General features: G+C 25.9%; 1 protein-coding gene across 3 annotated transcripts in view; it reads right to left on the reverse strand.

The window, feature by feature from the left end:
* LOC142327116 (uncharacterized) overlaps positions 1–13,387 on the reverse strand; it is a 462,885-nt gene that overhangs the window by 124,240 nt on the left and 325,258 nt on the right. The window contains exon 4 of one of the 3 annotated variants that reach the window (XM_075369989.1): positions 6,638–7,139. The exons of the other annotated variants lie outside the window; for them this stretch is intronic. Within the exon in view, the coding sequence (XP_075226104.1) occupies positions 6,793–7,139 (347 nt within the window). The 3' untranslated portion in view covers positions 6,638–6,792. Of the gene's footprint in view, positions 1–6,637; positions 7,140–13,387 lie in introns of those variants that run through there. 3 annotated transcript variants of the gene reach the window in all.

Genomic DNA, 13,387 nt, shown 5'->3' on the forward strand with positions numbered 1-13,387 from the left:
TTTCTAGATTCAATTTTACAAGCAACTGTAATTTAACAAATTCACAGCTATACAGAAATTGCTTACAAAAATAAGCAAAAATGAATTACAATAACAAATAAAAAAATTACACTTCCGACTGTATATCACTGACTTTTTTATAAAAGTAAACATGGAAGCATCAATGTTAATTACTATTAATATATACATTAAATGATAAATACAAAGTATCCTGTAAACAAGTTTGCAAAATTATAAACAAAAATATTCAAATGGAAAAAAATCATTATTTTTGAAATTATAAATATTTTCAATATACCTAATAATATATTTAGCACTGGGTTTACCAAATCTTGTAAAGAAGGAACTCCAAACACACTTGGAAATAGGTTTGAAAACCTATAGGAATTGCTAGGTGATTTCCGAATACAAAAATATTTTTCTACTTGTCAAAACTGGAAAAAACAAATTTAAGTTTAAAAGTATCCTGCATTGTGCCACCATCCTGATTACAACTATAATGTTGTGCTAGTACATATTCTAGAACGCAGTGGATATCACTTGTTACTTTGGAAATGTTTCCTTACCTGGGGTTACAAAAAAAAAAAAAATATCAACTAGTAGCTGAGCTGCTTATCACACAAAGTTAAAAATCTGAAATAACTTCATAATGGTTTAATCAGCCTTCCCAAATGTACGATTAATATTTTAAAAAATCAAGAAATGAATTACTGAGATACTATTATAAAATATAAATAATAATTTTAAATCGCTATAAATTACTATGCATAAATAATAATATTAAAACAACACAAGACAACATTTTAAAAGGAAAATATTAGACCCACTGGCTAATTTATTACTAGTGTTTGTACTAAAATGTAGAATGTTATAGACAGTCATAAAAAAAACTACAAATATTTCAATCTTCACAATTAAGTACACTGTAATGAATTTAAAATTACACTGAAGCCTAAAAATAAATATTTTAAAATTCAGCTTAATATTTAAAAAATGGATTATTATATCAATATATGATACAATTATTATGAATTATCAAACACTACTCATTATCACAGAAGTGAAATATCTAATTGATCTAATGAGTTAATCTTTTACATATAACAATTAATTGGGTGTTATTATAAGACTAATTCACTCGTATAATTTGTAATTTGTTGAAATGACATTTGAAGTTATTTATATATACTTATAATATTTACATCTACAGTCACATTTTTATTTTATGTATTTATAACTGAATGTACAAACACATATGTTTCAAACATACTCTATACTATCAGAATATTTTTGTATCCATTTCATAATTTTAAACTACACTAAGCACTTTCACAACTATTAACATTAAACTGACAAAAAAATGAGTTAAAGTAGAACATCAATTACATAAACTACACTGGGCAGAAGTCCATTCCAAAAAACACAATTTTTTTTTTTTTTTAATTAGGGAGAAAGATTGGAAAAATACACTACCAGTTACTAATCTATCACTATAAAGATGTTAACTATAAATTTACTGTTGTTATACAATGAAAATCATTGAATAAAAATACATCATAAATTTTAACTGAAAACTATACTGATGCTTTAACTACATACTCATTTCATTATAATTAACAGAAAAACATTTAAATAATCAGTGAATATGTGTTACTTATAATGACATGTCATAAATATATAAATTTGGATGAGAGACCTATATCTCAGAACAATACATCCACACTACTTCAAGTTCAAAACACTAGACTAGGTTTTAAAAATTTAAAGAGATTAAGAAATAAAAAACCATCTTTATTGAAATACAGAAGTATATGCTGTGATAAGTAATTGATGAGTAATTGATAAGTAATGGTATTCCTAATAAATATCCCAGCAAATATCGATGGATTATTAAAGAAGGCAAAGTAAGCAAAATGTAAGATAAATTATAAATAAAAAAACAAATAGGATAAAAAGTAGATGTGTTAAAAGTTCATATGAATTATTTAGAAAAAGCACATGAAATAATGTTAAAAGTAAACAGATTAAATATAAAAAAATTAGAAGAAGCTAATTTACAAGTCAGAAGTCTCTGTTAAAAATTATTTATCTATAATTTGAAAGGGATGCGGATACATTATCTTTCTGTTTTTAATTAGTATTATTTAAAAATTCATCAACAATAATATTCCTTTAGGAGAGAAAGAGAGAATCTTTTATTTTTTTATTTTTTTTTTTTTTTAAATAGATTCTTGGGAATATTTTTCAGATGGTTCGGCAATTTAATAAAAATGGCAACAGAAGCATCATAAGACCCTCTCTCATAAGTGGAATTATTATACTGAATTATATGAAAATGATTCTATTGTTCTGTTTGGTAATACTTCTGTTATTTTTTAAGAAAAAGTGACCATTCTTTTTAGAATTTCTTTCATATTTAATTCGAAAGCTTTCCAAATATTTACCTTATGATTTGTAAAACCCCACCTACAAAAAGACCCAACACAACTATCTATTAGTCTGATGTGCTATTTTTATATTTAATAGTTCAAAACCTGATACTCTCATGAACAGTTTCTGTCTACAATCTTTAAGAAGCAAACAATTCAAGTAAGAAATATTGCTTTTTCTAACTACAGTAGGGAGTGCATGACCTAAATAGATATTCTAAACATTTAACTGTACTTGTAAATTACAAGAAAAAGAATAAATACTATTTATATATATATATATATTTGTTAACTGCAAGTTGTATGAAGGATTAGCATTACAACCTTGTTGCTTATCCAGTAAAAAAAAAAAATTTGGCATGATTACATAAATATGTCATAAAGTTATCAGAAAACATATTTATTTTAACAGCAAAAAACTCACTCTGAAGTAAAAGAACCGTAGGAACTCATTATAATTATTAAATATCAGTTTTTATACAAAAGTATATAATATAAACAAATAATGACCTTAGAATGTTTTTCTTTAAGTAATAAAATACAGTACAAATTAAATTATTTAAATATTATTTTTAATAACATAATTGTAAAACACAAAAGATCTAATTAAAAAATTAATTTAATAAATAAACTAGAATCTCCTCGTCGATCATGAAAAACTTACAATTATGTTTAAATGATTCCACTCCTCTTAAGTAAATATTGGAATGCATTGTTTTACTATTCCCCAATATCCAAAATTACGACCCAGTTAGTTACAAAATAAAATTAATATTTATGTTTATTATTCACAAAGATAAATAAAATTATTCCCTTGTGATCAAAAATAAAATAAAATAAAAATATATACAACAGGTCTATAGGTTCATTAGAAAAATGTTTTATTATTAATTATTTCAAGAAATTCCTTGTTTTAAATTGATGAAATCTAGCCTATTTTTCTTTCTTTTTTCCTGAAAAAAAAATAAATAATTAAAAGAAAAAATATAGCCATTTAGAATGCTAAGCTATGTAAGCAAATCTATATATACTTTGTGTTTTCCATTTTATTCGACAACAATATTGGAATCTAAATTCATATGAAACAGATACCTTTTACATTAGAATAGCTTTTATAAATATTAACATTGCACAAAACTAAAAGAAACATAATTGCTAAGAATAAAGAATCCATGAAACATGAGATCTGTGTGTCACATCTTACATAAAAAGGGAACTACTATTTATTTATTGAATAACAATTATCATTCTTTTAGTAACATTATCAAAATATTTTACAATTTTAAAGCACCTAAATAATAACTATATCAACATACATATCTAATTTTATTTGTAAATATAAGCATAAAAATATTATACTAATACCAATCTATTATTATTCTGAATGTCCCCAGATACATTTTCTAGAGTAAAAAAATAAATAAAAATCTACAATTTAATTTAAATAACTAACACTTATAACTTGTGAAATATCACATGGTCTAAAAACCTACAAAAAAAAAAGGATGTGAAATAAGGATCAAATAAACAATCAAGACCATAAAAGAGAGCACAAGTGTTACGTGCATGTAAGTTTGGTTAACCTATCTTTAATGTGAACTACTTTAATTCAAACTTCAGGAGACTTGAATAACCTTAATTTCAATTAGTCAGATACAACAAAGTTATTCTAAACATTAAACAGATTGCTTAAATGTCTAAAGAAACATATTTACAATTACAATTCTAAAAACATTTAACCTCCAAGCAAGCTAACTTTTCTTAAGTTTATATTGTATCAATATCATTATGCTTTAATGCCATATGCAACTTCAGATTTGATTTTCTTTTTGTCTTGTGATCACAACTGGGACATTCATAAAACTTTTGGTCACTACAATAAAATTCTATGTGAGTCGTAAGTCTTCTTTGATTAATAAAACTTTTCTTACATCGGGTGCAAATGTATCTATCTGTTACAGAAATATTAAATGTTTGGATTTTCTCTGATTTATAGCCACAAAAGGAATTATCTACTTTATCAGGAAACCTCTGGACTGTATGAAAATCTGAAAATAAGAAAAAATATTTTAGTAAATCATCCTAAAGAAATATACATACATATATTATTATTATTTCAGCAAAAACTAAATAAATATAACCATATCATTTTTACTAACCAAAATAAAAAAGTAATTTTTATGTTAATAAAAAATGATGAAATTGAAATAAGCCTATACCAGTACTGCGATTATTTGAATTTAAATGAAGTGGATCCCAATTCACAACACTGCTATAGTGTTCAATAATTTTTGAATTTTAACAACTTTAGCAATATCTAAATTGTATTTACCTGAGTTGTAACTTGTTTGACAAGTAATGATTACTTACTCATGTTAAGAAATTGTAATTTTGGTATGAATATATAATTTACATTACACATATTGTGTGTGTGTGTGTGTGTGTGTGTGTGTGTGTGTGTGTGTGTGTGTGTGTGTGTGTGTGTGTGTGTGTGTGTGTGTGTGTGTGTGTGTGTGTGTGTGTGTGTGTGTGTGTGTGTGTGTGTGTGTGTGTGTGTGTGTGTGTGTGTGTGTGTGTGTGTGTGTGTATAAATGCTTTCAATAAGTTTTACTTTCTCAACCACAAAAAATGTAAAAAACAACTTAAGAGAACACTGCATCAAATGTGTTAGTATAATTTTTTTGCCAGATGTAGCTAGTTTATACAACTGAATTTATTCACTCCTACACATTCTGATCTACTGTCCTCATGACAAAATATTAGCAACACCTAATCTAAGTCTTATCTGAGTGACGTAATTACTAATCTCCTCTTCCAGTTTTAATCTAATTTCTAACTGGTATCATTACATAATTGTTTTAAAAACGACTTCATTTTCAAATTCATCAATTACTTAATGTCAAATATTTTTGAGTAATATCACACTTTGAAAGCTTTGCATATCAAGTGCTATACCACATTAAATAAGGTAGGATAAATTACATAATAATGGGCATAAGATAGAGATAGTAGTTTGATACTAACAGAATTCATTTCTGAAAGAAAGATTCTCTATTTATACTCTATTTTACTAAGATGAATATCCAACTATCAGCCAAACTGAATTTAGGTTTAGCGCGTACTCACAATATGTATTGCTAAAATAGATTTTAAGTTATGAGGGTATAATTCACCCTCAGTTTTGAAGGTAGTTACTATAAAATTTAGTTAAAAATCAATGTTTTTAGGACTACTATGTATCAGGAACAATATATTCTAGTCTGTTGACCATGTACAACTGTATTTTCTGAAACATCTACTAAATGTACCTCATACTGGTGTAAAACAGTGACGTTCTTCAGAGTTCTCTGGTTAGACATTCACTTTTTAAGTGAAATTTGACTGATGGGCTATAGATAAAATCTCCTGGAAAGAATTAGAAACATTAAAAATTTATTCTTTTGTTAAAAATTTTGCAATATAGATTCCCATTTGAGACATATAATCAGAAGTTTACAGAAATTTATAATTAATTAGAGAACTATATTAGAAAGTTACACAATATTAAGTAAATGAATTATTTTTTTGAGATGCGAAATTGAAGCCAATCTGTATGAGAACATTTTGTAAAAGTAAAATTCTCAGGTTTATGCAAGAAAATTTTATAAAAATAAGATTCAGAAGTTTCTGTAGCCACTAAAAAAAAAAATGATAAAAATTGCAACTGTGCTTTTTTGTATTTCAAAGAGTAAAATATTAATATTGGTTTACTCAGCCAAAACCAACATTAAATTATAAAAAATTTGCCAATGTAAATTTATTATATGGTTGCACACAGTTTAAAACTGTTACAGCAAATTAATTCAGAGGTATAACTACCAACATGCATCTAAGTGAACCAGAATAAGTAAAGAGTAATTTATAGTTCATCATGATTATAATCTGATTAATATTTTACGAATAACAAAATATTAATAAAAACATTTAAGGTATCTTTTTCTATAATAAAAATAAAATTTGCAGCAACAGAATTATTTTTCATGACAACGGCAGCTGTATTCTGCTTATTAACTTTAATTACCAGCAACTAATCCACAGAAAAGCTAAATATTAGATTTAAACTACATATGTACATTTATATCAGTTTCACTAAACATAATTTGTTTGACTGATATAATAAAGAAAGTAATAAAAAAATTTACTGTTTTTAATTGACATGCTACAGGAAATATAAAAATTAAATAATAAAACAGCACCTGTTAAAAGTAGTGTATCTTTTTTAATAGCAACACTTATTGTCTCCTGAGTAAACATTCTGGAATGAAACAGTCAAACATATTTGAGTGTCCAAAAGTGTCAATATACAAAATCTCTCTGGTAATTATTATTGCTGCGGTTGTTGTTGTAATTGCTGTTGTAAACTTTGGCTAAATTGCTCAAAATTTTTGCTATGCCTTAAATAAATGTGTTGTCGTAAATTGGATTTACGTTTTGTTTTATGATCACAATGAGGGCATTCATACATTCTACCATCTCCGCATTCAAATCTAGTATGATAACTCAGGTTTCTCTGGTGTTTATAGCTTCTATTACAGTTAGGGCACTGATATCTTTCTGTCTGTCCACTGTCGGATGTTTCATTGATATCATCTGACTGCTGCATATCAAATCCAGTTAAAAAACGTAATGGTAAATCAGGGTCTGGAAGCCACTGCATATTAACAATACCATCTGTAATAAAATAAATATGATGGTTAACAAATTAAAAGATAAAATTAAGTAAATAATATGTTTAATACAAATCATTTCCAAACATCTACTATAATAATTGAAATTACTATTGTGAAACAGAAATTCTAATAATTACAGCTGCTAATGAAAAAAAAAATTCATTTAAACAAAAATAAAATGTATAAAAAACACTTAACAAAAACATACATAAACGTAATAACACAAAAATACAAGTTTATAATTACTGTACATACCTTATTACCATGTTGGAATTTCTTAATTAAGACCAATAAAATAAACAAAATTACAAAGTGTAATAAAAATATGAAAAAATGTATTTATTACATTCTTTTTTTATTCTTATTACAAAAACTGACATTTTTTGAAAGAAAAATATAAATTTTCTGAATATAAAACTGCACCTACTTATAGTGCAAATTAATCCAAATACAGGGAATTTATTTTTTTTTATTTCTATGTTGTGGCAACACCCACTCTTTAAGTTGTCTGTGTAATGTGAGATTATTGGTCTTTGATTATTTACCAATTTACATGTTATAAATAGTGTTTTGTAAAAGTTTATTTCATCTTTTATAATAAAATAATATTTTGGTATTTTTTTACTGTGTGTGTCACGAATATAATAATGGACATATCTCCAAGATATGTCCATTATTATAACGCTTTTAAGAAAGCATTTGTAAATTGTTTCTCTTTCTGAACATATCAATATGACACAACAAAAAATATCTTCTGGGTATGATGATGGACTAGGGAAAACAGTGAATGCAATTTTAAAGAATTTGAAATTGGTTCCTTTTTACCTCAAAGAAAATGCAAATTTGGCCGTAAAAGAAAAAGTACTCTAACACAGAGACTGGTTATTAGTAGGAAAAAGTAAATCTGATCCAAAATTTCTGCTGTGTACTTAAATTGAGAATAACAGCCAGAAGAACAGATTTACACATGGCAGCTCTTAGATGCTGATTTCTTGCAGCGGGACAGAAAGCTCACTCACCAGAAAAAAGGAGCTGTTAACATCAACAGTGCAAAAAAGGTTCTTGTAGGTGGCCAAAGCTCATGCTATCTGGACCAAAAGAAGATTGGTTCTGACGAGTCACATTTTTATGTTTAAGAGTAAAAGTTCCATATGTTAGAAAAGCATCAGATGAAAACACACCATCAGCTCATATCCAACAATCAATTAAACAAAATTGATAGACTATTTTTGGATTGTTTCACATTTGAAGGCTCTTATTCATGACTTCCGGTAGATATGTTGGAAGGATTCTGAAAGAAAGGGTTGTGACACAACTTCAAAACAAATAATCACAAGGCAGTAGTGTTCCAACAAGGTTTGGTGCCTTGACATATGTGTTGAATCAATGCCAAATCGTGTATGTGAAGCGATTTATTAAATAACATCTACATTCAGATTAATTTCCTTGCTACTGTAAATACATGATGGGCAAACTTAAAAATTAATTTATTAAATAAGACTGTTTTACTTCCTTTGTATACGCTCAAATACAAATAATTTGCTATGGAAAGTATACTAAATGTATCATAATAGAAAAAAAAATTCAAAAAGGTTAAATCATTATTAAAATCATATCCCACAAATAAGTTGGGCTGGGTTTGACAATACATCCTATCATTATCTAAAACAGAACGATTAAATAAATAATAAAAAATGAAATATAATTAAACAATAAAATTTAGGTCCTAATAATCTAAGAATTTTTATTAACTTAAACATACTGAACTAATATGAAGGAAATAATTGTATCTCAGAGAAAAAGGGTGCCTTGAAAAAAAACCAGTCAAGTGTCTAGTTAAGACAGTAAACTACATACCTTTAAAATCTGATGATTTTTTAATGCCTGAAATATAGCAAACCTAGTATAACCTGACAAAATTATCTGAATTAAGATCTCAACAAAAATAAAGATACAGCTGATCTTAATATTTTGGGAAACTGGAATGAACATTGTGCCTCCTGTCTCAAAAACAAATAATTCTTTGAATATATCACAATTACCTAGCCAAAAAAGTCAAAAGTGTAATAATAAACAAAATTATAAAAAATATGCTCATTATAACTTCAATTTATAATGAATTCATTAACAAAATGTCACAGTGAATCCTACATTTCTGAGTTTTAGTTGCCGATCTACCATCACATCTTCATAAAGAATATAAAAGATAGAGCAGTATAAAACTTAATAATTCTAGATTTGACAGATTCATTTAAAAGTATAATGATGATTATTAATTCAAAATTTTTAACAATCTAGGAATGAATTTTAATGTACAATAACGATAGAGAAAAAAATCAAATTTAGTTATTGAAAAAAGACCCATAAAATGGACAGCAATCTGAAAAAATTCTTTGACAGATATTGATAATTTTTAAGATGTTTAAAAAATAATTAACTTCAAGCAGAATATTAATCATTCTTTGAAATTTCAACTGAATTAATCATACATATAAATTAAAAGAAAATTAATTATTTTCTTTTATAAATGTAAAACGCTTAAATCCTATCTATACTACATATTTATAAAATTCATTCTACTGTTAGGTTTCAAGTAACTAAAGCCAAAACAATCTAATACAAAAACCATGAAATAAAGTAAGATATATATCATACTTTTTTATTTTTTGCATTATTATTGAGATCAATTTATAATAAGAAAGCAAAACATGAAAGTAATGTTGTTTTCATCTACTTTTCATGGTAATGCAATTTCAATGACCCCCAAATACATTTCAAATTAAACAAATATATATAAATAAATTATAAGTACTTGAGGAACAAACTTCCATCTGTTATGTTTTTTCAATGGTTGATTTCAATACGGTAGCCACATTAAAAAAAAGTTTCTATTTTGCTTCTGGGTAAAGAAAGGAACTTTTTTACAATGAAATATGTTTTAATAATGCTACTAAACATTTATATAATTTCAGTTAATAATGTAATGGAAAAAAGGATTGTGAAGGAAGGAAGAATTTTCATTAATACTGTTAGAAATTTCCATCATCTGTTAAATATTTAACAGCCATTTCACATAAGTACAGAATAAAGTATAGGCATTGTACTTGTTGGCATCTATTTTACTGAGGAGAACAGAGTGACAATTTTTCTCTAACAGAAAGCTAATGTTGCAAGGAAATTTAATATAAATTCTTCTCTCCTTTAGAATCTTGTCATTAACTGAAATTATGTATGTACAATAATAGTATTGTTAAAACACATATGTTTACCCATAGCAAAGTGACAATTTAAAAAAAAAAATAGATGTTACATTAAATTAACCATGAAAAAATGAAAAAAAAAAAAAATTATTGCAAAGGCAGCTAGAATTAGGTTCATTTATATAAAATTAAGAAAACCAACCTGTATCACAACTATGGAATGAGATTGTAATGTGGCAAAAACATATGATAATGGGGTAATTTACGTAATTTATCATATTTCCGTAGGTTTTCTACAAATTTCAGATCTCAAGAATAATATAGAGAACATATTTATAAAAAAATATAAAAATTATTTTTAATAAATTTATATATATATATATATATATGAATAAATATTATATATTGTTTAAATGTTTTTCTTTTACTCATAATTAAGTAAGCTTGAGTGTAAAAATTGTAAATTACAAAGTCTCTTTTAAAACAACATAAAAATAGAACCATAATATCTATTAAATTTTACATTGGGGAAAAAAACAACAAATAACATTACTACATAAAACCACTGTTTATTTCTTTTTATTATAAATACACCAAAAACTAACAGTTTTATTAAAAAAAACATGTCATGATACAAAACATAATTAAGGCACAATTTATGAGTGAGAGTACAACACTAACTAACATTGCATTATTTCTATAAAAAACTCTAACAGAAACAATAAATTCTTAAAATTATAATACACTTATACAAAAATAAATTATTTCATCAACACTTATAATGATATTATTAAATCTAACCTTGTTAGAAACTATGCATATGAAGATGGAATGTAATAAACATCTCTTTAAAATATTACAAAAATTAATCATAAGACACATTGATTATAAACTAATAAAATGTAAGTATAGAAATTTAATTTATCAAAATAAATTAACATCTATCAAAAACTAATATAAACTTTATACAACATAATTATTTTTTATTTATTTGACTTCAAAGAAGAATAATATATATATGAGTTTGATTGATTAAACTTTGTGTAATAATTTATAATCATGTAACTAGAGAAAGGCTGCACAGATAGGTATCAGGCGATGATTATTATTTGATTTATCTCACACACACAAGTTATAGTCAGTAAATGAGGTTTAGAAGAAAATAAAATTCATAATGATATTTTTTCTAAGCCCAACTGTAAGAAATGGTTCTAAACTTATCAAGTGGGTATTAAGTTGTAGTAAAAATGCACATTTTTTATAAAAAATAATCATAAAAATAGGATCATTTTTTTCAATCACGAAACTGATTACTTTATCCTGTAGGCACCTCAGTGATCACTTCATTAGCTTTATTTAAAACTCTCTGATAGGAGTCCTTAGACAGTTCTACAGGCATACAGGGTCAGTATCTGAATGAATCCTAATGAAGAAATGGAAATCGTTCGGGTTGCTAGTGCCAACATGTTGCCACAAAAGGAACCAGGATATCAGTTAACACAACTTCCAATGCACTCATCCAAGGCTGGACTTTTAAGAGAAAGTGAGAAAAGAGGAAGTAGACAATCAACCTGTGCAAGGGCTGCATCTGATCAAGATTAAAAAAAGTAAAATTTCAAGTTCATTTAATATATTTGAAAGATAAGAATATGTAATTTAAAAGTAATTTTCAATCACAGTAAAAAATTCTTTGGAGAAACAGATCGAGTGATACTGGAAAAAAAATTAAAAGAAGATATCATGCATTATAGAATAAACAAACAAATATAGTTTGAACACATTTTTTACACTAATAAAAAATACAATTTTCATGAATAAGGTATAAAAATCTTTGTTGATGTCTTATAAATGGCACAAATTTTGAGGAGACTGCTATTTTGACTATCTTAAACCCACCATACAACAATTCCCACATGAGAAAAACCAATCACAAGAAACAATAATTTCCTTCTTCTCCTCTATTGCAATAAAAATAATTTATTTGCTCTTTGTATGGAAATGTTGAGACAATCTGACAAAAAATTGCCTATGGTGTGACTATTTTTATAATACTTTTTTACAATAATATTTTTTACTATTAAATGAAAAAATGATATCAAGAGAGTCATGGTATAGAATTTGTCAAACTTGGATGATGGTTATTTGCAACACATTGTACCAGATGCAGTTGAAAAATAGTACAGGCTCTAAGTTGATGACAGACATCATTTACAAACTATCTTACGAATTTAAATAAAAACAAGAAATTTTTCACACTGTTATCAGCTTAAAAACATAATTATAACAACTAAAATCTTTCATTTGCAATTTTGTCAAGACTGTGTTCAATTTTACTCATAAAAAATTGCACCTCCTTATAAACTGTTATACTACATATGTTTACAGCATAACAATTCTACAACACCTGGGAACATCTCAGGGAATACATTTAAGGAACTTGTCAACAGCCTAACAGTTCTGCAACACATATCTCAGGGAATTCATCCTGAAATCTGAAAGGTATGAAGTAAAAATCAAATGCTAAAAGCTGGAGCCATACTGAATAAACCAAACTGTTAGATCAGTGCAGATAAATAATGCCACATGCAGATTATGTAAATATTTGATATCACTTTGCTAGGATACTTTGTTGGAATGCAACTTAATTTGAAATTTATAATAGAGAGCAAGTGCTAATAATAAAAACTGCAAAGGAAAAATTATCAACAACTTCCACAATTAGTAAAAAAAAAATAAAACCTGTTAATTTAATTTCAATGAGTAGTGGAGATCACTGATTTTAGACTATTGAAAGATATTTTTGGGAAGTACATTACATCATTATAAACTACACTATGCAGCCATCCTGTAGTAATATAGTTTCAAAGATCAAAATGATAATGAATAACAAATTGAAAAGAAAATAATGTTATTTATGAAAACAAAAATTATAGTTTTTTTCTATTTGTTAATTTAACAATTAACAAACTTTGTGGTTTAAGTTACAAATAAATTACAATTTTAGTCGCAAAGATAAAGTTGCTAAAAATATAAAATATAATTATCACAG

Source organism: Lycorma delicatula, chromosome 6, assembly GCF_047948215.1.
Source record: "Lycorma delicatula isolate Av1 chromosome 6, ASM4794821v1, whole genome shotgun sequence".
Classification (NCBI taxonomy): Eukaryota; Metazoa; Arthropoda; class Insecta; order Hemiptera; family Fulgoridae; genus Lycorma; species Lycorma delicatula.